Source organism: Neopsephotus bourkii, unplaced genomic scaffold (assembly GCF_033783945.1).
Source record: "Neopsephotus bourkii isolate Nb327-2 ecotype Australia unplaced genomic scaffold, CSIRO-AGI_Nbou_v1 NB_659, whole genome shotgun sequence".
NCBI lineage: Eukaryota > Metazoa > Chordata > Aves > Psittaciformes > Psittacidae > Neopsephotus > Neopsephotus bourkii.
This window is the reverse complement of record NW_026901158.1, coordinates 658,965-679,951: the sequence shown is the minus strand read 5'-3', so window position 1 is coordinate 679,951 and position 20,987 is coordinate 658,965. Positions and strand designations below refer to the sequence as shown.

Sequence of the window (20,987 nt, the reverse complement as noted above, 5' to 3'; positions counted from 1 at the left end):
TGGGGTTACCTGGCCTCGGCCTTGCAAGGATGAATCCCTGGGAATGAGGGTGATGGGGGGGACCTGGAGGACTCACTGCAGACACACGGGTGAAGAACAAAAGAGGACTTGGACCGGGTTATATTTTAAAATGCTCATATATTTTCTCCTTTTTTTTTCTCCTTTTTTCTTTTTCTCTTTTTTTTCTCTTTTCCCACAATTCTGGTACAATTGTTCATCAAACACTGGCGTTTCCAGCAGCAATTCCTGGGTTTTTTCCTTTTTTTTTTTCTTTTTTTAAAGTGAATAATAATACACGGTAGTGATTTCACAGTAAAACAGACCTGCGGGAACGCCGGATATACGTGACAAAAGACACCCCCAGACCAGCCCCTTCCCTCCCCACCCCCCAAAAGGAGATCTTGGAAGTGGGGGGGGGGGAAATAAAAAGTTCATTCCAAAAAATTATTTCAAAAGAGATTTCATATAAAGCCTTTAAAACGCGTCAGAATCCCTCCCTCCTCTCCAGATCCCTGGCCTGGGGCTGCACACTTGAGAGCAAGAGAGAGAACGGAGAGGTTATAACAATCTCTGTAGAGGAAACCAAACCATCCAGAAAGAAAATAGCCAAGAATACGGAAGGGATAAAATTACATTTGTACAAAAATAGATTTTCACTTTATTGATGCTTTAGATATTTTTTCCTTTTCTTTCTTTCATTCTAAATGTTAATGTATTTTATTTGTTATCTATGCATCCCATAGCCAAGGCATCCGTCGCTAAGTACTGGGAATCGCTAAAGCCAGTCTTAAACCCACCTGCTGCTCAAAACACAAACACAAACAAGGAAACAAAACAAAAAGGCATCTTAAAATAGATGCAGTTCCTTTGCCACGAGGAATAAAGATCCAGATTTGGCATCAGCCAATGCGGAGAGGGCTGCGGATACGATGTACTCGCTTACATGAAGCAAAAAAACCCCAAACAAACAAAAAAGCAAGGGAAAAAATAGGGAAAATGGACTTAAAACAAGAAACCACGAGAAGTCTGTAATTGCTACAGTTATAATATATGTATATGTGAGTGAGGCTATTTATACAGTGTATATATCTACAGTACATACATGTATACACACGCACATACGTGTCAGCTGAAGCCAGCCCATGCTCGCCCAGCACTGATGGGGCCAGCACCAGCTCCTGAGCCGCGGTCCCGTGCCTTGGGCCCAGTGCGGGCGCTGTGCGGGGCCGGGGCTCCCTGCACCCATGGGTGCTGGGGGATGCTCAGCAGGCCTCAGCACCCGCAGGGGTGGCCCTGGACTCACTGGGTTGGGGCTCAGGCTCGGCTGAGACGCGCACACACACAAGAAGGCAGCGAGGAGCATCCAGGGTGCAGGCGGTGGCTGCGGGGCTGCTCTTTGAGCTATCTTTAGAAAATTAAAGATTGTCCCACCAACGAGGAGAAATTACCAAAAATCAGAATTCAGCAAGAGATCACCCCAACGAAACCAGGCTCCTGCGGAGATCTGGTTAAATCACAGTCCTACCTCCCGAGCGGATCATGTGCCTCTCTTAACCACGGAGCACCTCCTCAAACAAGCCTGGAGAATATCGATCATTAGTAAGATGAGGACAAAACAAAAAGCCCAAAGTGAAAGAATACAAATGAAAGACTCAAACTCATGCACAAGCACGCTGCTTTAAGGCTGCTGTGGCAGATGGGGCCGGACAGATGCACAAAAGCTTTTCCTGCTGGCAGGGCTGGCGGTGTTGGGGGGCTCTGGGAGCTGATCACAAGCATCCAGGACCCTCTGACAACCTGCGTGGCTGCTGGGGGCATCAAATGGGCTTTATGAAAGCAATAGGGGCACACTGAGCTACAGCAACATGAGCGCTCCTCAGCCCAGGCCTATGCACAGCCCTTCCCAATGCAGGACCTGAGGCTGTGCTCTGCTCCAGTGGGGAAACCGAGGCATGCAGACACCCTCCCCTTTGCACCACGGGACTGGCTGAGGCCACCCCTTGCCCATGGCATTTTGATGTCAGATGCTAAATGGGACGGATGGGACAGGATGGCACGGCATGAAATGAAACAGGATGGGATGGGATGGGATGGGATGGGATGGGATGGGATGGGATGGGATGGGATGGGATGGGATGGGATGGGAGCTCCCGCCCTGCAGCCTGGCAGCGCCCAGGGCCGCAGCCATCCAGACCTCAGCCTTGCAAAGCCACCAGTGCCCAGCACCAACCAGCTCCTCCCAAGCCCTCCATCAGAAAGCATCGGTTCCACCCCAGGGAACCATGGCTTGATTCCAGCCCTGCCTCAACCCCCCCGGCCAGCGAGCTCCAGGCTCCTTCCCACTGCTGAGCGCGGGGCTGGGGGCTGCAGCGGCTCTGGGCTCCCACCTCCCCATGGCTGCGCCAGCCTGGTGCTGGCACGGAGCCGCCTGCTCGTGCTCCCTGGCACCGCCGCCTCTTCCTGCCTCTCGCTTGGTTTTCTTGGCAAAGCCCTGCAGGGTGAAGCTGTTTAATAATATTTTCAGCGGCGCACAGGCTGCTGGAGGAGCGCGGCCAAGCACGAACCCAGCACTAATCCAGCCCAGTATGAACCCAGCCCAGCACTAATCCAGCCCAGTATGAACCCAGCCCAGCACCAACCCAGCCCAGTACAAACCCGGCCCAGCACCAACCTGGTTGTGCTGGGGTCGCTGCTTCGGGCCAGGCTGAGGGCAGGCGATGCCCCGACATCCTGAGTTTCTTTAGCAATGAGATGGGCTGCTCCGCTGCAGGGATGGAGCTGCCGGGGGTGGGTGGGGGGGTGACAACCACGTCCCCTCAAAACCAGAGGTGGGCGCTGCTCCATCCCCCTCCAGCACAAGGATGTTTAAGGGGCCGTTACAAACCCACAGGAGCAAGAAGAGAAATACATTTGGGACGTAACACTGCTGTTGTAAAGCACAGAAGGTACGAAAGTGAGGGGAAGCCCTTGGCCAACCACAGGCACCTCGTTCTTGGCTCTGAGCACCCCTCGCTGTGCCGGGACAGCCAGTCCTGCCAAGGGGGGAAACCTCGACATCCCTCATCGCTTGCTCTGCTGGGCTTTGCTCCCTGGCTGACCTCTCTCTAGGGAATCCCATCCCATGGGGTGTGGGCACATTCCTGGGACTGTGTCCCTAATTCCCATCTCCCTGCTGTCACACCAAGCCTTAAGGGAAGGACCATGCAGAAGCCAAGGTGCTGCTGGTGCTCTCAGCATCCCGGATGGGCTAAGGATGGGCATGGGCTGCTCCTGCATCCCCATCCATCCGGGACCTCTCAGCCCCACATATAGGGGAGAATCAGGGCAGGGGGAACCCAGCTCTTGCTTCACCACTAACGAACAGCCACAGTTACCAGCACTCCCACTGGCTGTTGTTTGCAGTGTTTTATAGAGCTGCTGAATCAACAGGAGCAGGCTCCTGGGTGAGCTGGAACCCCTGTGCAAGGGGAGGGCTTGTGGAAGCCAGGGCTCAGGGTGTTCCTCTGAGCCCACCCCAACAGCTGGAAATGCCCCTCAGACCTCACAAGACCAGGTCAGGACCCAAAGCCCAAGGAGGAGCCGTTGCTGACACCAGCTCCTGCTGCTCCAATACAACAGCCCATGAAGTCAAGCATGGTTCCATCAGGACAGGCTGGACCCAGGCTCAGGAGCAGGGCCGTGCTGGATGCACTGCTGAGGGCTGGGGTCCAGCAAGACCCTGGGAGCTGGGGAAGGGTGATGCCAAGTCCCTGGCAGCCTTAAAGCATGTGCTGCAGCCAGCTCATGTCCATGGGGGCAGCTCCACACCAGCAGAGGCATCTTTGGGAAGGGCAGCGATGCCCGGCTGCCCTGGGGATGGCAAAAGGGGGTTTTCAGGTGCTGGTGCCCATGGGACCCTCTGCAGGGTGGGTGCGAGGGAGTCACCGTGTTACTGGGGAAGCATCCAGCTCAATCCCAAACCCTCTGCTCCCACCTGGAAGGAGAAGGCTCTGTGCAGCCCTGGGTGGTTCACGTGGGGCAGGGCCAGGCCGGCTCTGCCCTGTGAAGGAGCCCCCGACACTGCTGCCACCAGGTACAGACCAAAAATCAAATTCTTTTTTGTTTTCTCTTTTTTTTCTTCTCTTTGTCACAAGCTCCATCCTCCGAACAGAGCCAGCATCACCCAGCGAGTCCAACCGCTCCCCTCGCTGCCCGGGGCTGGGTGTCCCCATGTCCCCATCCCGCCCAGGGGTGATGCTCACCCCGATCCGGAGCTGCCGGGGCAGGGTGTGAGCCGCAGCGGTGGGTGACAGGCTCTGTCCACTCCCACTTGTCCACACATAGCGCAGGGAACCAGCGAGCAGGTCTGGAGATGCAGCAGTGACAGCGAATGGAGCAGGGTGAAGGCGACGAGGAGGCGAGGACGGCGGCGGGGGGTCCCCGGCTCAGACGGTGCCTCCAGCACCGGGGGGAGGAGGCAAGGGTGGGCTGGGCAAGGGGAGAGAGGAAGGGGCCCATGGGACCCCGGCAAGGTGAGGGACTGACCCGGCAGCAGTTCTCTAAGTCATTTGGTGAGGTGCTTCCAGCATTTCCATCAAGAAGGTGTCGATCGGCGTGTCGCCTATTAGCTTGAAGAAGAAGAGGTGCTCCAGGCATTTGAGGCCGATGGACCGGAGGGCTGGGAGACGCAGCAGGAGCTTGGCAAACCTGGGGGCAAGAGAAATGTCCTGGTCACACATCCCATCCACACCCCTGCTCCTGCCCTGCCCCACGCAGCTTCCCTGGGGGCTCCTGCTCAGCAGGGCTGGGGCTCAGGTGCAGCTTTTTCCGTCAGCAAAGCATGGAGCTACACCCAGAGCTGTGCAGAGGCCCCAGCCTTGAAGAGCCGGTCCCCACGGTGGGTACTGACAACGTGCTGAGAGCGGAGCTGGAGAGTCCAGTAAGAAACAAAAGGCCATCCCTGTGCTGGGGAGCACCGCTGGCATCGTGCATCATCATGCACGGGTATGACCCCTCAGTGAGCACCCTGAGATGCTCATGGGGTCCCACATCGCCTGCCTGCACCCTGCCTGCACGCAGCCCTCATTCGGGCGCTCTCAACATGGGAAAAGGCTCTTTAATGGCCAGGAGCATGTGTTTGGTTTTAGTGCTGCACAACCAGGGTTTAAACATCAGCGAAGGCTGAGGCAGCGCAGGGAGAAGGGGCTCTCCAGCACACACACACGGAGTTATTCCATGCGTGCATGCTTCTCTCTCCCCAGTTTTTTTGCTGAGCTGGCGAGAACGGTGGGAGCGGCGCCAGGAAAAACAGCTCAGCCCTACCATCCCATTCAGGAAGTTTCGCTTTAAACCAAACCAGATGATGGCTCCAGCCCCGGGACGCGGTTAACTGTGAGATAACCGGCCCGCAGCACACCATGCCAGGGCTGCAGCCCCAGCGGAGGGAACAGCCCCATTCCCTGCGGCTGCCAGGCATCACCCCAAGCCTTTCCATGGTGCAGGGGGCACGGCTGGGCTGCTCCTTGGAATGACTCCATCTCCCTGCTGCAGAGAGGCCCCCTTGTGCTGCCTGCACGGTGCTCACCAGCTCCCCATGGCCAGGACCAGGCTGCAGCCCCACACCAAAGGGCACCTGAAGCGGCGGGAGCCAAGCACTGCCCGCAGAGAGGAGCAGGGCACCCACACCCGCCCCAGCAGGCGTTTGCTCAAGCACAGGAAGAACTTGTTTCCAGCCCCAGATGGGGATCACATCGTGCCGTGAGACCAGGAGGATGGAGAGAGCTCCCGAGAGCTTCCTTCAGCTCTTGTGCAACCCTGGACTCCCAGCCCAGAGTTAACCCTCCCGAGGCACCTGGGCTCATTGCACCATTGCCCCGCACCGCAGCAGAGATGGAGTTAAGGTCAGCAGTGCCCAGCCGCAGCTCCCTAAGCACGAAAAAGCCTTTAAGGCACCAGAGAAGGGTGAAGAGGATCACACAAGGAAGTCCCCAGACCAAGGTCTTTCAAAGGCAGTGAGAGATGAAACCCCAGAGCCCCTGGAGCGGGTACCAGCCCTGAAACACCGCCTTACACAGCCCCGAGGACCTGCCCTGGAGCCGCGGCTCAGCTCCGCTGTCCCGCACAGGGCCGGTGGATGAGGAGCGGCTGTCCCTGAGCCAGCCCCCCCAAGGCTGCAGCACCGAGCAGCAGCGGGCGAGGGCAGCACGGCTCAGCAGCGCCAGAGCTCATCCCAACAGGGAGCTAACGCAGGGGAGCTGCCGGCCACGATGCCCAAGGCAGCTCAGCTCTCCCGGGGCCAGGTAGGGCTGGCTGAGCCCCCCGAGCCCCACGGGGAGCAGAGCTCCTCCGCACCACCACAGCAGCCAAGCCCAGGTCTGGATTTGTTTAGGAACAGCAATTTAATAACGGTCTTGGAAGAGGAGTTGGCCTGAGGTGCGCACAAACCCTGGAGAGCAGAGGTAACGGCCCCAGCTCTGTGGTCATCCCTCACCTCCCCTCCTCACCACGTCAAACACATCCTAACTCCCTGCCACAAGCCAGCCATGCACATCCAGAAAGCCCCTCAACAGCCCTCTTCATCATCCACCAGCACACTGGTACCCAAACAGGGGAGAAAGCAAGACCGATATCCCTTCTGATGGCGTGATGTGCCCACTGCATCCACTGCTGTAAAAGCATCCTTTCCTCCACTGAACCACCCAGACCGGGACTGCAGGTGAGATGCAGATCCCAGTTGCGTGTGTTGCTTTTCCCAGTATTCCTGCCTCGGCAACGACACGTACAAGCAGCAGGTTCCAGCACTTTGCCTGGGTTCTCAAGTGACTGTCAGTAACTTAACTGGCAGTTGCCAGCTTCAGGCTGTAACTGGGAAAATGCGCCCACTCAGCTCCAGAGCAGTCCAGGAAAGCATTCCTAATTCCCCCTCCCATTCCCAGCTGGATTGGGGGAGGCGGGGAGGGGAGAAAAGAGCATCAATTGAGGCTTTCACTTCCCAGCAATGATGCTCATCTGCCACCGAAAATTAACTCCATGTGCATCCGATTTTCACTGTGGTTTGTGCTCCGGGGTTGCCAAAAGGGAAATGATGCCCCTTCCCCCTGCTGCGGGGGCTCCCAGGGCTCAGCACCAACCCCATCCCGGCGGCATGTGCTGGAATAGCATGGAGGGACCCAGCACCGACCCCATCCCGGCGGCATGTGCTGGAATAGCATGGACGGACCCAGCACCCACACAGAGATGCAGTGACCCTGACCGGAGGGACCCAGCACCCACACGGAGATGCAGTGACCCTGACTGGAGGGACCCAGCACCCACATGGAGGTGCAGTGACTCTGACTGGAGGGACCCAGCACCCACATAGAGGTGCAGTGACTCTGACTGGAGGGACCCAGCACCCACATGGAGGTGCAGTGACCCTGACTGGAGGGACCCAGCACCCACATGGAGGTGCAGTGACCTGGACTGGAGGGACCCAGCACCCACATGGAGGTGCAGTGACCCTGACCGGAGGGACCCAGCACCCACATGGAGGTGCAGTGACCCTGCAGATGGCTCTCAGACCCTGCCCTGGGCTGCAGCACCCTTCGCACCGCAGTAACTCACCTCCCGGGCTGGTCGGGGTACTTGTGTTTGCAGTAAGCCTCCAGCGACGCGTACACCTTCTCCCGTAACGCCTCCACCTCAGACGGGTTGGAGAGGCCTTTCGAGTCTGAAAGGCAATGGAAGGACATCAGCCAAAACCCTGCAGGCAGGCAGGGAACCCCCTGCGCTCCCTCCACCCCTCCCAGCACCACCAGAGCAGGGCACGGTGCGGATACAGGGTCCCAACCCCAGGTTTCTGTGGCTCTACCCAGAGCACCTCTCCGGGAGCATTCAAGCCCCGACAGGTTTGCCCTGTGACTACAGCTCTGTTTTACCCCACCTTACACCCTGACCCCAACCATCCTGGCTCATTCCAGTGATCACAGACCCTCATTTGAAGGGATTAAGCCCTGTCCTTGCGGGATTTCTCCCTCCAGAGCACTGTGGCAGGGCTGAATGCAGAGTCGCTGCTCGGCAGGTCCCCCAGGGGCTGGTTTTAGTAGGGTGAAAGGGACAATCAAGCCATTGATATCCCCGAGCACACGCGCCATGGGAACATCTCCAGATTCCCCTTCTTTTACCATATACGGCTAATCCCGAATTACAGCCAATAAATTACTGCTGATTACAGGGAGGGGGGATGATAAAAAAAAGCCAAGCAGAAAAAGCAACCCAGAATCAGCACCAAACCTGGGGCAGGGCCTGGCCCGGGGCCAGTGGGAAAGGACCCAGTAAGAGTGGTGCTGGGGCACAGAGCACGCTCCTGCCAGGGCAGGGAGGGAAGGGACGGGACGTGGAGATGTGTCCTTGGTTGCTGTCTGCTTCTGCTCTGGGCTGACCCTCTCTAACACACAGAGACCCCAGGAGAGCTGCAGGCATCTGCAGGCTGGCAGCTTTGCTCCCCACAACATCAGGGATGAGCCCTGGCACTGAACCTTCTCCTTGCCAAGGGTCAGGGGGAGGAGAGCAGCAGCGATGGCTCCTGGAGTGTGTAAACCGAAGCAAACTACAGACAGAAACTCAAGTTCTGGTGTGTTTTATGAGCACGTTTCATGGCTTTCACCCTCTCCAGGTCTTCAGAGGGCTTTTCCAGAAACACAGTTAATAAAAGCCCTTGGATGACAAGGCTGGGAAAGAGGACAATAATGTTCATGCTCTGACTTCGCTCTAATCCACACTTTTCTCCTAAAGGATATCTACATTCATTTCTGCTCCTATTCAGGGACAATTCCCTGAAGCACCAGAACTCTGTTTTTACAGAACCGCTGTAAATCTGAAAATGGGCAGAGTGTGATGTGGACCGAGCCAAAGCCCCTCAGGCTCAGCACAGAGCTTGGCTCCAACAACAGCATTCACCATCCCCTTGGATGATCACAGCCCGGTCCCGGCCAAGGCTGAGCCCTGCATAGGGAATATTCTGGATCATGAAATTGAGTGGCCCTCTGCGAGGGGAGAACATCCCCTGGGAAGGGAGGCCTGGAGAGCAGCACTGGGCATGGACCCAGACCCATCCCTGGCCTCCAAGGGACGTGCTTGTAAGGTGGCAAACACACGTGCAGCTCTTAATTCAACTTGCATCCTTCTTGCCCTGCCCTCGGGAGTTGGGTGCCCTTAGTTATTTGCAATGGAGCTTTACAGGTACGAAAGGGAGCCAAAAGGATGCAGCATCAGCCAGGACTGGAGAGAAAGTAACGCATGTACCGGGGTTGAAGAGGACAATGGCTCGCAGGCAGCCTAGCTCTGTCTTGTCCATCTGCATGTCTCGCATTTTTGACACGAGTTCTGTCAGTACTCTGCAAAGGACACAGAAACCACAGGCGTCAGTGTTGGAATGGAACAGAAACACCCAGGGGAGAGCCAGCAGTGAGGCCAGGGGACAGCGCTCACTGAGACCAGCCCAGGAGATACCCTCACTGTCCTCCTGGATCAAACCCAGCTCATCAGGGACATCAATAGCTCCTGTGAGACACATCAGGGACCATAAAAGCAGCTTCAACATTCACCGAGGCTCTGGCACCCGAGAGCTGCCTGAAAATAAGCAATCATAATAAAGACCCCAACAGGTATCTAAAAGCAATTTCCTCTGTGGGAATATTTATTGCTCCCTTTGCTCTTGCTGCAGGTGCCGGCTGTGAAATATTTTCCCTGGATTGCCCAGGTTTTCCTGCTGGATGCTGCGGTGAAGTCATGGTCCTGCACTGGTGACCTCACAGGAGACAAATGACGTCACCAGCTCTGAAACACAACTGCCTCAACAGCAAAGGCACGGAGGCGATTCCAGGCGGTCCCCGGCTTTAGAGCCCTTTTCCCACGGCGCGAGATTAAAGAGCCCTCGGGATACGCATGTGGAACCTGCGGGCACTTCTGGTGCTTCCTCACTGCGAAAATGAAGTCACATCTTGGTCCAATTAAAGATGAAAAGAACTAAAGGAGTGGCCTTCTCATAACAGTAGAAGGCATCTGGACCCCATGAAAGGGGCTTTGATTTGCACTGGGCAGCCTTCTCCCTGCCTATTTCACGCTGTTGGTTTCTGCAGGCAAGGCCCGCGACACGGTGTGCCCATGCACACTATGGGATGGACACAGACTCAGCCAACACATCCCCATCCCACCCCTCAAGCAGGCTGCAGTGCAGGGAACGGAGCAGCCTGGCGTGGGGATGGGATGTCCAGGAAGGTGCATGCCCGGCGCCCGTCCCTCTGCCCACCTATCGAAGATGGCCCCGACGCCGGCGCTGTGCGCGCTGTTCCGGTGCACGTGCAGCCCGGTGGCAAGCAGGATCCCGTCTTTCACAGCTATGGAGCGGTGGGAGAAGGAGGCGATGAGGAGCTCGTTCCACCCTGGGAGGAGGAAACAACCGAGGCCGCAGGTTAGAGCCGTGGGGTGCTCGGTGGGATGGGGACCCAGCAATGTCACCTCCCTGGCACTAGATTGAAACTGCTCAAGAGCCGCCTTTGCTGGCTGGAGATGGGAAGGGAGCGGGAGCCACCCCTTTCTTGGATGTCAGGGAAGGAAAAAACCATTAAGGCACAAATGCACTAAAAATACATGGCTAATAAGGGAAGCGGCTTCCTCTATAAACCTCGCAGGCACCGGAGCAAACAGCCCTGCCCTGCTCCTCTCACTGTGAGCCCTGCGCTCCCCTCCACCCTGCACGCCTCTGAGCAGTTCAAGCCCTGTTAATGCTTTGTGTCGCTACTGGGCTCACTGTCAGGCCACCAGGAGCACACAGGTTCAGGGTCCATTAAATCAGGACCATGAAAACTCTGATTGCAGGTTTGTTGCTTCTGCCATATAGATATGGGCAGGGATCACCTCTCTCCTGCTACTGTACAGGGATGTCCCACATCCACAACTGCTCCACTAACAGCTTGCCCTAGCTGCTTGGAAATCAGCTTTTGTCTCATTAGTTACTGGACACGGTACTTCAGGAGATGGGAAAACACATCCTTTGAGCCCGGACACCATGGGAGCAGTTGGAGCTTGTTACAAACGGAGAAGCGAAGGGAGACGTGACCTCCCTTCCCACCATCCAGCTCTCTGCCTAATTTAACACTTCCTCATTCCCACCCGAGCTCAATAATTCCTGAACCAAACCCTTAACAAAAGAAATGCTGCAAAGTTTGAAGGCTGGAAATTTTGGTGACTTTCACCCATCTTCAGTGGGACAAGAGGGGTCTTCTGCAACACTCAGCACGTGGCCTGCGGGCGCTCTGGGGTCCAGAAACATCAGGACATTGGATTGTGTTTTCTTTCCTATGTTGAAGAAGCAACACAACAACATCCTCCTCTCCTGCCGCAGCAACATCTTCTCTCACTGACTGGACTAAGCACAAGGTCCCCCCGTGCTGTATTTACCTCCCGCCGCAGAGATGGGCTGTGCCCTCAGGAATGTTGACAAGGAATAAAGTTCACTCTTTCCTAAGTGGCCGCAGGATGTTCCCACCCCGGTCACGGGAACATTTACTTGGCGATGCTGGGCGAGGCCTGGCGCCCGCAGAGGGATTGCAACACTGTGGAACCCAATGGGACAGAGGAGGGGATGTGGGGCTGCACCGAGCACCTCCCAGAGCCAGCCCCACACAAAGGGGCTGTGGGGCCGCCCACCAGACCCACAGCAACTCCAACCAGCAGGACCCAGGGCTGGTTCATGTCCCTGGGGCACAACATCCCTGGATCACAGCATCCCTCCGTGGCAGCAGCTCTCTCAGCTCTGCCCTGACTCCCAGCCATCAACCATCACCCTCCTGCCGCGGCTCCCCATAGCCCCAGTGGTGCCGAATCCAGTCTCCTGCTTGCCAAGGATACATGGAAGCAGTGAGGCTGCAGGGAGCTGCCGGCATCTGTGCTGGGCTTATTCCAGCTACAGAGCACTGGACTAATCAGCATCCTTCAGCTGAATTATTCCCATTGAGAGCTGGGATGTTTCAGCTGGAATGGGGAACCTATTTCTACCCAGTGCTTTCACCAGAACATCCCCAAAGAGCTGACAGCATAGAGGCAAGCAGGAAAAATCAGGGATAACCACAGGCAGCAAATGTGAGTTAGGAACCAAACAAATCTACCCAAAGGGGTTTGCATTTCAGGCCAAGCTCTGGAGAAGCAGAGCAGATTCCTTTGACTCTCATCAAACAAGGTGGCTGCAGCCTCTGGGGATGCACCTGGCAGCGCAGTGACCGTGGTGTGAATCCATCCCACTCCCAAGTTTCCCCACCAGCCCTATAAAATGAACTGCAGCTGCAGATGTAGTGCTCAGCATCCTCTGCCAGCCTGGCCTCAGTGCAGGGAAAACATCAGGTTATTCCTGTCTCAGCCACAGCAAGCTTGGAAACAAGAAAACCCAGCGAAAAGAGGCTTCAGGAGCTGGGTCCCTTCTCCTCCAAAAAGCTCAGAGAGGGAAGATTCCTGAATGATTCAGGATGGGAGGAAAGCTGCTGCTGGCCCATGCAGACTCGCTCTCTGCTTAGCTCTGCCTCCAGGGACGCTGGAGCTGAGCCTCACAATGCTCTCAGCTACATTTAATACTTCAATATTTCATGGGCAGCTGCTCTCTGCAGGCCACTCGCCCCATTCAATAATAGATGGAGTCCCTGGTTACCTGGGGGGTCATCTGAGGCCCCGGCAGCAATGCCTGGAGCAGGGAGCCCATCGGAGCCACTCCAGCTCAGGGCCTCCTGGCCATGGGGTCAGAGTCACCACAAGACCTGGGATGGGGTCTGCAGCCCCCTCTCCTCCTGCCCCATGGAATCCACTTCATCCATCCTCTTTTCTTCCTCTTCAAGGCAGCACCAAGCCAAAGCCATTTTAATGACTTATCTGCTGATTGGAGCTTTGCAAAGAGCTTCATGCCTAAAACACAGCCTCACTGAGCTCTGCTCTTGATTTCCTGCCCTCCCTGGTCTGTGTGTACAACCTGCCAGCAGCAGGAGCCTGCATTTACTCGGTGGGAGAAGACCCTTTCTGCAGTGAACTGCTTCTCACCTCCCAAAGCCCTGCTCCTGCAGACCCCTGCAGCACAAGGGGATTCAAAATAAACGCAGGGAACTGCATTTTCATCGTGGTGGGTGGGAGAGGAGACGCCTCCCTCGCCCCTTTCTGCTTTTAATTATGATCAAACATTCTGCTCTGGTGAGATCTCACCGAGACCCCGAGCACACTCCGTCTTCCAAGCCCAGCCTGGGAGGAAGGCAGCGTGTGGCTGCCCTGCTTTAACCACCCGAGCACATCCCGAGCTCCTCACCCACCCGAGATGAAGCCAGGCCATTCTTCAGCTGTGTAACATTCTGGATCCCATTCAGCAACACGTCCCTTGGGGCTTTGAGAATCCTATTTAGCAATTGAATTATCAGAGCCTATTACTCAGAATCACTAATGGCTTTCAAGTGGCTGGGACCTAAACCTAAGTGTGATCCCATCACTGGTGAGATGCAGCATTCCTGCATCCCGGAGCCCCAGGGGGACGCTTCCCACTCACCTGCTCTGAGCAAGATGACCTGGTCATCCAGGGGCAGCTCCGAGAAGTGGGGGATCCTCTTGGCCCACTCCACCAGGGTGAAGAGCTGTTTGTCTGCTGCCTGGCATATGTTTGTCACCGGGTCATTGGGCTGCCAAGGAAAGGAGACGGATAAGTTGGGAGAGGGCAGAGCAAGGAGAAGAGAGGCTGCAGGAGCAGCTGAAGGGGTTTGCTGCTTCCCTGCTGCAGGGAAGGACCCCGAGGTTGGCAGCACCCCAGAACTGAATGTTATCAGGAGGTGACCTGGCTTCTCCACCAGAACCAGGGGTGCAGAGACCCAACATCCATCACAATGACTGGTGGATCGAGTGAGCTCCAGCCTGGGGAAGGGCAGGCTCCCTGAGCCACCATCTCCTGCTCCATAAACCAGCACTGGGGGGGGGCATTGCAGAAAAACAGAGAAAAACCCTCTCCTTTGAAATATTATCCCGTAACAAAACCCATCTGCTCTCAAGGAGGACAATCAGCCTAAACACACCAAATCCCTGTTTAAAGGAACTGCTAACAGCTCAAGTGGGCTCGTGATTAGGAACTGGAAGAGCCTGTCTAAGCCTGGCCAAGACAGACCTCACCGGTATGAGTGTGTATATAGGGTTTACCTCTCCGGACAGGGATGTATGAGCCCCTCCACACGTCCCGCTGTAATCCCTGCTGATACCTAGCAGCTTTGATTGTACAAGGAGTTTTCTCCCATGTCCTTAAAAGAGCAGTTTCCCAAGCAGAGCAGCAGTGTTTACTTCACCCCTGGATCGCAGGGGAAGGGGGTGAATTGGGAGGCAGAGCAGACACCAACACCGGGGTAACCTCTCGCTCCTGCGAGCCGTGGTTCCATTGGGATGAGGCTGCTCCTCATCCGGAGCTGGCTGCGCCCCAGGAACGCCCCCCACGCTGCTGACTCCCATCCCAGCCCCTCCGCTGCTCCCTGGCAGCAAACACAACCCCGGGCCTCAGTGGCCAACGTCTCCCGTTCTCCAGGCTTAAAATACCCCGTTTCTGGCAGCTGAGGGGCAGCTGCCCATGGAGCCTCTTCACCTGTTCCGGGCAGAGATGGATGGGGACGGGCTCGGGGTCAGCAGCGCAGCCCTGGAGCATCGCTACTGGGATCATCCCTCCTGCTCTGCCTGGCCCCAGCAGCTCCCCAAGGGGCACAAGGCCAGTGGGTGTCACTTGAGGTCTTCCCTGGGAAGGGGATGCGAGCAGGGACTGGGCTTTTCCTTGGGAGAGGGGATGAGGTGGGGTTGCCACTGGACAGCAGGAAAACCTTCAACTGGGTGCAAGTAAGAGCTTTGTAGGCTTAAGTGTTTCACTGGAAACGGAATGCAAGCATCCAGAGGCATCAGCAGGGAGGGTGAAGAAAGGGACACCCGTGTCCAGGCTATAGGAATATGACTGACCTCAATTCACCTAAGCTTACTCAGCAGCCAGGTGGAGAACCCAGTGTCCTGGCTCCCATGGGAGGGAGACATGAATTATGGAGACCCCATGCTCCAGCAGAACCTGACCAAGGGGCAACAAGAGCCTGCACGCCCCATGAAAGGGCGATTTTAGGGAAGTGGGATGCTTTTGCCAAAGCTTTGCTCAGGGGCTGCCTCTTGCAGGCTGTCCCTGTCCCTAGGGCTCGCAGCAGGCAGGCTGCTCATCACTGCTCTGCGGGCAGCACACGCTGTACCCGGCCTCCGTGCTCCCTGCAAAGCCCCAGCCAGGGGCCCAGCCTTTAATTACACCTCGGCTGGCAGCTCCTGGAACCAGCTCGGGGCTTCCTGGAAGAGCTTCATCACCGCAGCTGAGAGGCAGCTGAAGGTGTCAGCACCGGAGGGCCCTGCCTGGTTCCAGCAGGGATCTGCCCCCGGCGCTGGAAACCCTCCCTGTGCACCGTAAGCAAACCCCTCCTGCAGTAAATAGCAAGGGCACGGTGCCGGAGTGTGACCGGATGAAAGGACAGGCGGGCACCTGATCCCGATGGAAAACTGGAGCTTGGGGACATCTTCCAGAAAAGGGCGACTTGAAACCAAACGTTCAAAGGCCAATTAAGAGCGAATGGGGATAAGAGCTCTCAGTTACAGGCTTTGCCTTTCGGTGGCAGGAGCCCATCAGAGGGGGTGCTTAATGCTGCAGGAGCCTTGCTCTGGAGCTGCTGGAACAGGGGGAACCCATCCTCACACCCCCTGCCCTGCCCAGGACGGGTACCTGCTGAGGGTGAGACCGGCTCTCCAGCGACGGGGATCACACAGGGCGGAGGAATCCTGCAGCCCTGCCCATCCACAGCCCACAGGACCCTCCCTGGGTGCCCACCCCTTCAGCAGGGTCTGCAGCCCAAGCATCATCAGCTCTCTGCAGCAGCTGAAGAGCTTTTATAGGGGTTCACAGGTGCAGCTGCTTGGAATGAGTGTTTCAGAGGCTGATGCTCACCAGAACAGCTGGTACCCTCCCACCACCTGAGGCAGGAGGAGAGCAATTTGCAGCACCAGATCTCTCTGTCTTAGCTCCTTTCTGCCTGGCTCAGTGTCCTGCCCTGTCTGTGCTACCCACAAGCATCACAACCCACTGCACTCCCCATTCCCAAACCTCCACCTGTTCAATGAATGTACCCCATACTCCCTGATGTCAATCAAGGTGTTGGGATAGAGGTCCCCTCCTTGGTCCCATGCTCAGCCTCAGAGCAGCAGCCTTCCTCAGCAGTGTGCCTGGGTACCCAGGCTGCTGGATCAGCTCCCGGGCTGCAGACCCCCTCGCCCCCACTCTGACCAGCCCTGAGCTCTGTGCTGAAGCCCCACACTGGGGTGGAAGGAGCTGGTGCCAGCACCAGCCTGGCCAAGCAGAGGGCCCAGTGCTGGGATCTCTGCTCTGGGAGCAGCCAGGGCCCCAGGAGGTGACAAAGTGACACAAGAGATGAGAGCTCTGCAGCACCTCAAGGGCACACCCCGGTGGGAGCATCCCTGCAAGCGATGGAGCTCTGCAGCTCCAGCAGCCTCAGTGCAGATGGACCCAGGTGCAGGGGCACAAATAGAAGGACCCAGCACTCCTGGCTCACAGGAAACAGTTTGAGGTTTACCTCATACATCTGCTGGACCTGCTAGCCTGTCACCTCATCCACAGAAGCTGCCTGACAATAACAGGGCATTTCAGCCAGCCTCCCGCTCCTATTTAGATGCAGCACACATCCTTGCTCACAGTAATGCGTGTTGAATTATGCAGGAACCAGCTTTCAATTTGCTACAAGAGGCTGAGGAGAGGCAGTGCCAGATGAAGCCATTTATTTCAGCTCGCTCTCTGGGGTTTGTGTTCAAGGCAGCACAACGCTGGCTGCAGCTCTCCTCAAGTCTTTTCTATCCTGATGGCATCAGAGCCCCTCGATAACCACAGTGGAGCTGCCCCCTCCAAAAGCCCCTTTGCAGCTCCATGGTGATGGGACCCCCGGCTGCAGGGCATCGCTCCCAAATGCAGGTGAGTACCATGGCCCTGGATCTGCTTCTGGACAGCTTCCCTGAGGCATCAGCTCCATCCATAGCAGGAAGCCTTACGCACTGAAAGCCCTCACCCAGCAAGCCAGCCACAGAGCATCCTTGTAGGTAAAAGCCAAAAAGAGCATCCCATTGAGGCAGTCAAGGCTTGGACTCCTACACGCTGGGATCTGCTGTCAATCCCTGCCAGAGAAGGTATTCCTGGCTCAATCCTCCAAGCCTCATATAGCGATAAAGTATTATTGTAGCAGCAAACAAATACTGCAGCCTGCTCGCTAGACTTGCTGGAAATAGCTGCATTTCATCATCCCAACCCCGGAGACACCCAGCACAGAGCAGGAGGAACTGCAGAGGGATATTTCAGTGCGTGACCCTGCTCGGGGTTAGCTCACAGAGCCCAGCTCTACCTGTGCTCCCCAAGGGCTGCAGCAGCCTGGGCAGTGAGTACTTTCTCTGTGACAGGGCTCCTTGCAAGGGCTTTGCATAGGCTTTATCCTAGAAACAGGCTGCAGATAGGCTGGCTCTCACATCTGGAGGCAGCTGCTTTGCAGGGAGGCTTTTCACAGGCAGGCTTTAAGCTGCAGATATGGGAATCTCTTAGGAAAGGGACCAGGAGAATTTCCCTCATTGCGGCTACTCACTCTTCTCCCATTTCTCTCCTGTTTGCACAAAGTCCTGTTAAAGCCCAGATGCTTCAAGCAGGCCCAGTTATAATGCAAGCTTCTAAAGGGGACCACTTGAAAGCAAACTTCTCAACCACCTCCTGCAGCTTTCCCCTTCTGGGCGCCCTGCAGCTCTGTAATTCTGCATCTGAGGAGTCACACCCGGGTTTCACAGCTCTCATCTCCCTGTACTTCAGCCACACAGGTCCGCTTGTTGGCTTGACTGGACTCTGAGCTCCCCGAGCACCAAGTGTCTCCCTGCCCTATAGCACATGGGGCTCTTGGCTAATACAGAATCTTCTCCAGAGAAGGAAAGTTCCATTGCTGGGGCCTGTGCAGGGGCAGGGGCTTTGCTTTCACCTAAGCTGCTGTACTCGTGCCATGTCACCCTGATGCCCCACAAGCCATCCCTTCCCTGCTGAGTGCCCCGGCTGGGGCCAAGGGAGCGGTGCCTCACCGAGCTCGGCGTCAAGCCCATGTTAGCTTCGATGTACGTCTCTGTCTTTGGCTCCACGGCGAGCTCAGCCTCCAAGATCTTCTCCACGGGCATGTCCTCATTGGCGCTGCTTGTCGACTCCACCTCGTTCTCATTGCGGTCCTTGCCCCGCTGCCGCTCCTCCTGGACGGCTGGAAGGGGACAGAGAAGGGACAGGGTCAGTGCAGGGCCCCCGGCCACAGTGCCAGGGCTGAGCTGGGCAGTGGCGCTCCATGGAGCTACAGGAGTTATTCCCCGTGAAACCCAAAGCATCCTCAGACCTGCGGGATCACACAGACACCCACCCGACCCTCCCACCAGTGTGGTCAGTGGGTCTCGGGCTTGGATAGTCCGATAGGGTGTGAGGGAGAGGGAGGATCCTGCTCAGACCTGGAAACTTCCCATTGTGTGGAGGGAGAGGTCCTGGAAGCAGAAAGGTTAAAGACAAATGATGAAAAGCAAAGCAAGTCACCGCAGGAGAGGGAAACGGATGGGTGAGGTGATAACATAAGGGAATCCTAAAGAAAAGAGAAATGGGTCGGTTTAAAGCTGAGTCCAGAGTTCAGCCACCCTCTGAGCTTGTCAGTGCTCAATTTCCATGGAGGGCATGTCATGCATCTAGTTCCCTGGTCCAGCAGTGATGTTAACAGCAGGGGTGTCACCGGCAGGACAGTGGTACCGTGGGACAGGAGCCGGAGCAGGGGTTGCAGCAGGAGCTCCTTGCCAACCACCATCCTGCCTCTGGGCAACTCGAACCAGACAGGAGTCACCTGTCCCAAACCCTGTGTGCTAGGAATAATCCCACCAGGAGCACATCACATGGTGGTGAGAAAATGTCTGAGCAGTGCAGAGATGAAAAACACTTATTAGATGCTAATAAAATTCTCATTAATGGTGTCCCTTTGAAGCCAGCACACGCTTCCCTAAAGCTGGGAAGCGGCTTCATGCAAACAGTTCCATCGGGAACTATCCCCTCCTCAATCATCATGTTCCATGCCCCAGATCACACATTCTTCCAGGCAGGAATGTCCCTGCTTGGTCTACCCCAGCCAGGTGAGCTGCTGCTCTCCAGAGCCCGGGTTCCTGTTGTGGCTTTTCTCCATCTGGCTGGATTCTGCCCTTCACTGTTTGAGGCCAACATAAAATCCTGCTTACATTTCTAACACACACCCCCTCCCGCCCCCCTGCTTTCTCAGTCATCAAAAGGCTAGAGATTCTTGCTTAATGCCAACCCTTCTTCAACAGCACAGATGCACCAAAGCTCCTCTGGGCACAGTAGAAGAGATAAAACACCCACTAAATAACAGGAAGCCTGAGAGGAATGCAGACTCTCAACAAACGGGCTTTTGTAAAATGACTTAAATGCCAAAGACCTGATCACAGCCACAACAGGGCTCAAGGATAAAAGTGCAGCACGTGAGATCAACCTCCTCCACCGCTGGGACCACTCCCCTGGGAAGCAGGGTTGGTCCAAAAGACACATCCTCATGCTCAGCCTCCAGTGACTGAGCTGGACACCGGGATGTGTGGATGCAATGCAGGACATCCTTGCTGGATGGGGCTTTCAGGGATGCCCATGAGGCAGCGGCTCATCTAGGTACCGAATCAGTCGTAGATGTGATTTTGTCTCCCTTCAGGCAGCTCAAGGAATGAAGAGGGAACAGCTTCACTTCATGTGAGCAGCAGGTTTGCTCCTGCAGCAGCTCTGTGCCCAGCCTTGGGGTGCAGTCACCGGCGCACACATGAACTCCCCTCCGATGGTCACCTTCCAGTCACCTCATTCCTCCAGGTGTGGCAATGCTGAAGTCCCTCTGCAGCATCCAGCGGTTGAGCTCATTCCCATCAGGGATTGGTCAAATAAACTATGGTGGAGATGACAAATACATGTTTCCTATGGCTTTGGTTTGGGAGCTGGTTTCTTTGCGCCTTAGTTATTTTATATATCTTAAAAAAAAGAGAACTACAAACATGGCAGCTGCACAGCAGCTTGTCTGGTAATATTGAAATGGGAATACCTGGCTCTTCTCGGCTCCCCAGGGGTCCTGTGCGCCGGGATGGATGGTGCTCCATCCCTGTAACACAGTAAAGGTTAGGAACAATGATCATTATCTCACTTGGTTCTTGTTGCTTCTGCTGGATCTTTCTCTTCCATTCATGGAAGTTGTAAACTCACAGGCTAAAGAGAAAACTCCAGCTGTGATTGGCTCCTCCAACCCCAATTCTCCCTTGTGCCACAGTCACTGTATATTCTCTGTACGTTATACAAGGTGCTCCTCCCTCCTGTCTCATGCGGATCCCTCGCAGGGTTAGCAAGGACAGGGCACACTGTGGCAGTGCACAGAGTGGGTTCTGCTGCTAGCTCCCATCTCTTGCTCCTCATCCACATCCCACTGTGACTGTGCCCTTCTGCTTGGCTGGGTGGGCAAGGAGACATCCAGAGGATGTTCAAGAGGATCCTGGGGAGAGGATTAACTGCAGCGCCTGTGATAACAAGGCACTTGACAGCGTGACCTACAAGGACCCTTCCAAACCTCACGGGGCTCTCTTGCTCTCACAGCAGTAGGATGGTGATAACGAGGTAAAGGGCTGGAGAACACATCCCCGGTGCCACACAACAGGAGGGATGGGCTGGCAAGAGCCCTGCAAGACCAGCGTGACCCTCCTGTCTCCCATCACACTCAGTTACTGCCTCAGCAGATGGGCTTGTAGGGACAATCCATGGGGCTTGTGGGGGCTGGATGCAGGAAGCCATGGAAGGGAGCCCCGTGTCCTTGTCCTCCCACCTCACTGCTCGGGCTGCAGGACTCAGACAAGAC

The 20,987-nt window shown here is 56.1% G+C and overlaps 1 protein-coding gene across 1 annotated transcript in view; it reads right to left on the bottom strand.

Annotated features, from left to right (window-relative positions):
* Positions 1-3,682: 3,682 nt before the first annotated feature.
* Positions 3,683-20,987, bottom strand: part of RXRA (retinoid X receptor alpha) — an 86,612-nt gene continuing 69,307 nt past the window's right edge. Inside the window, exons 5-10 of the mRNA XM_061352389.1 lie at positions 18,154-18,323; positions 13,535-13,664; positions 10,268-10,400; positions 9,262-9,353; positions 7,582-7,687; positions 3,683-4,686 (exon numbers count right to left, since the gene is read on the bottom strand). Coding sequence (XP_061208373.1) covers positions 4,539-4,686; positions 7,582-7,687; positions 9,262-9,353; positions 10,268-10,400; positions 13,535-13,664; positions 18,154-18,323 — 779 coding nt within the window. The 3' untranslated portion in view covers positions 3,683-4,538. The remainder of the gene's footprint in view (positions 4,687-7,581; positions 7,688-9,261; positions 9,354-10,267; positions 10,401-13,534; positions 13,665-18,153; positions 18,324-20,987) is intronic.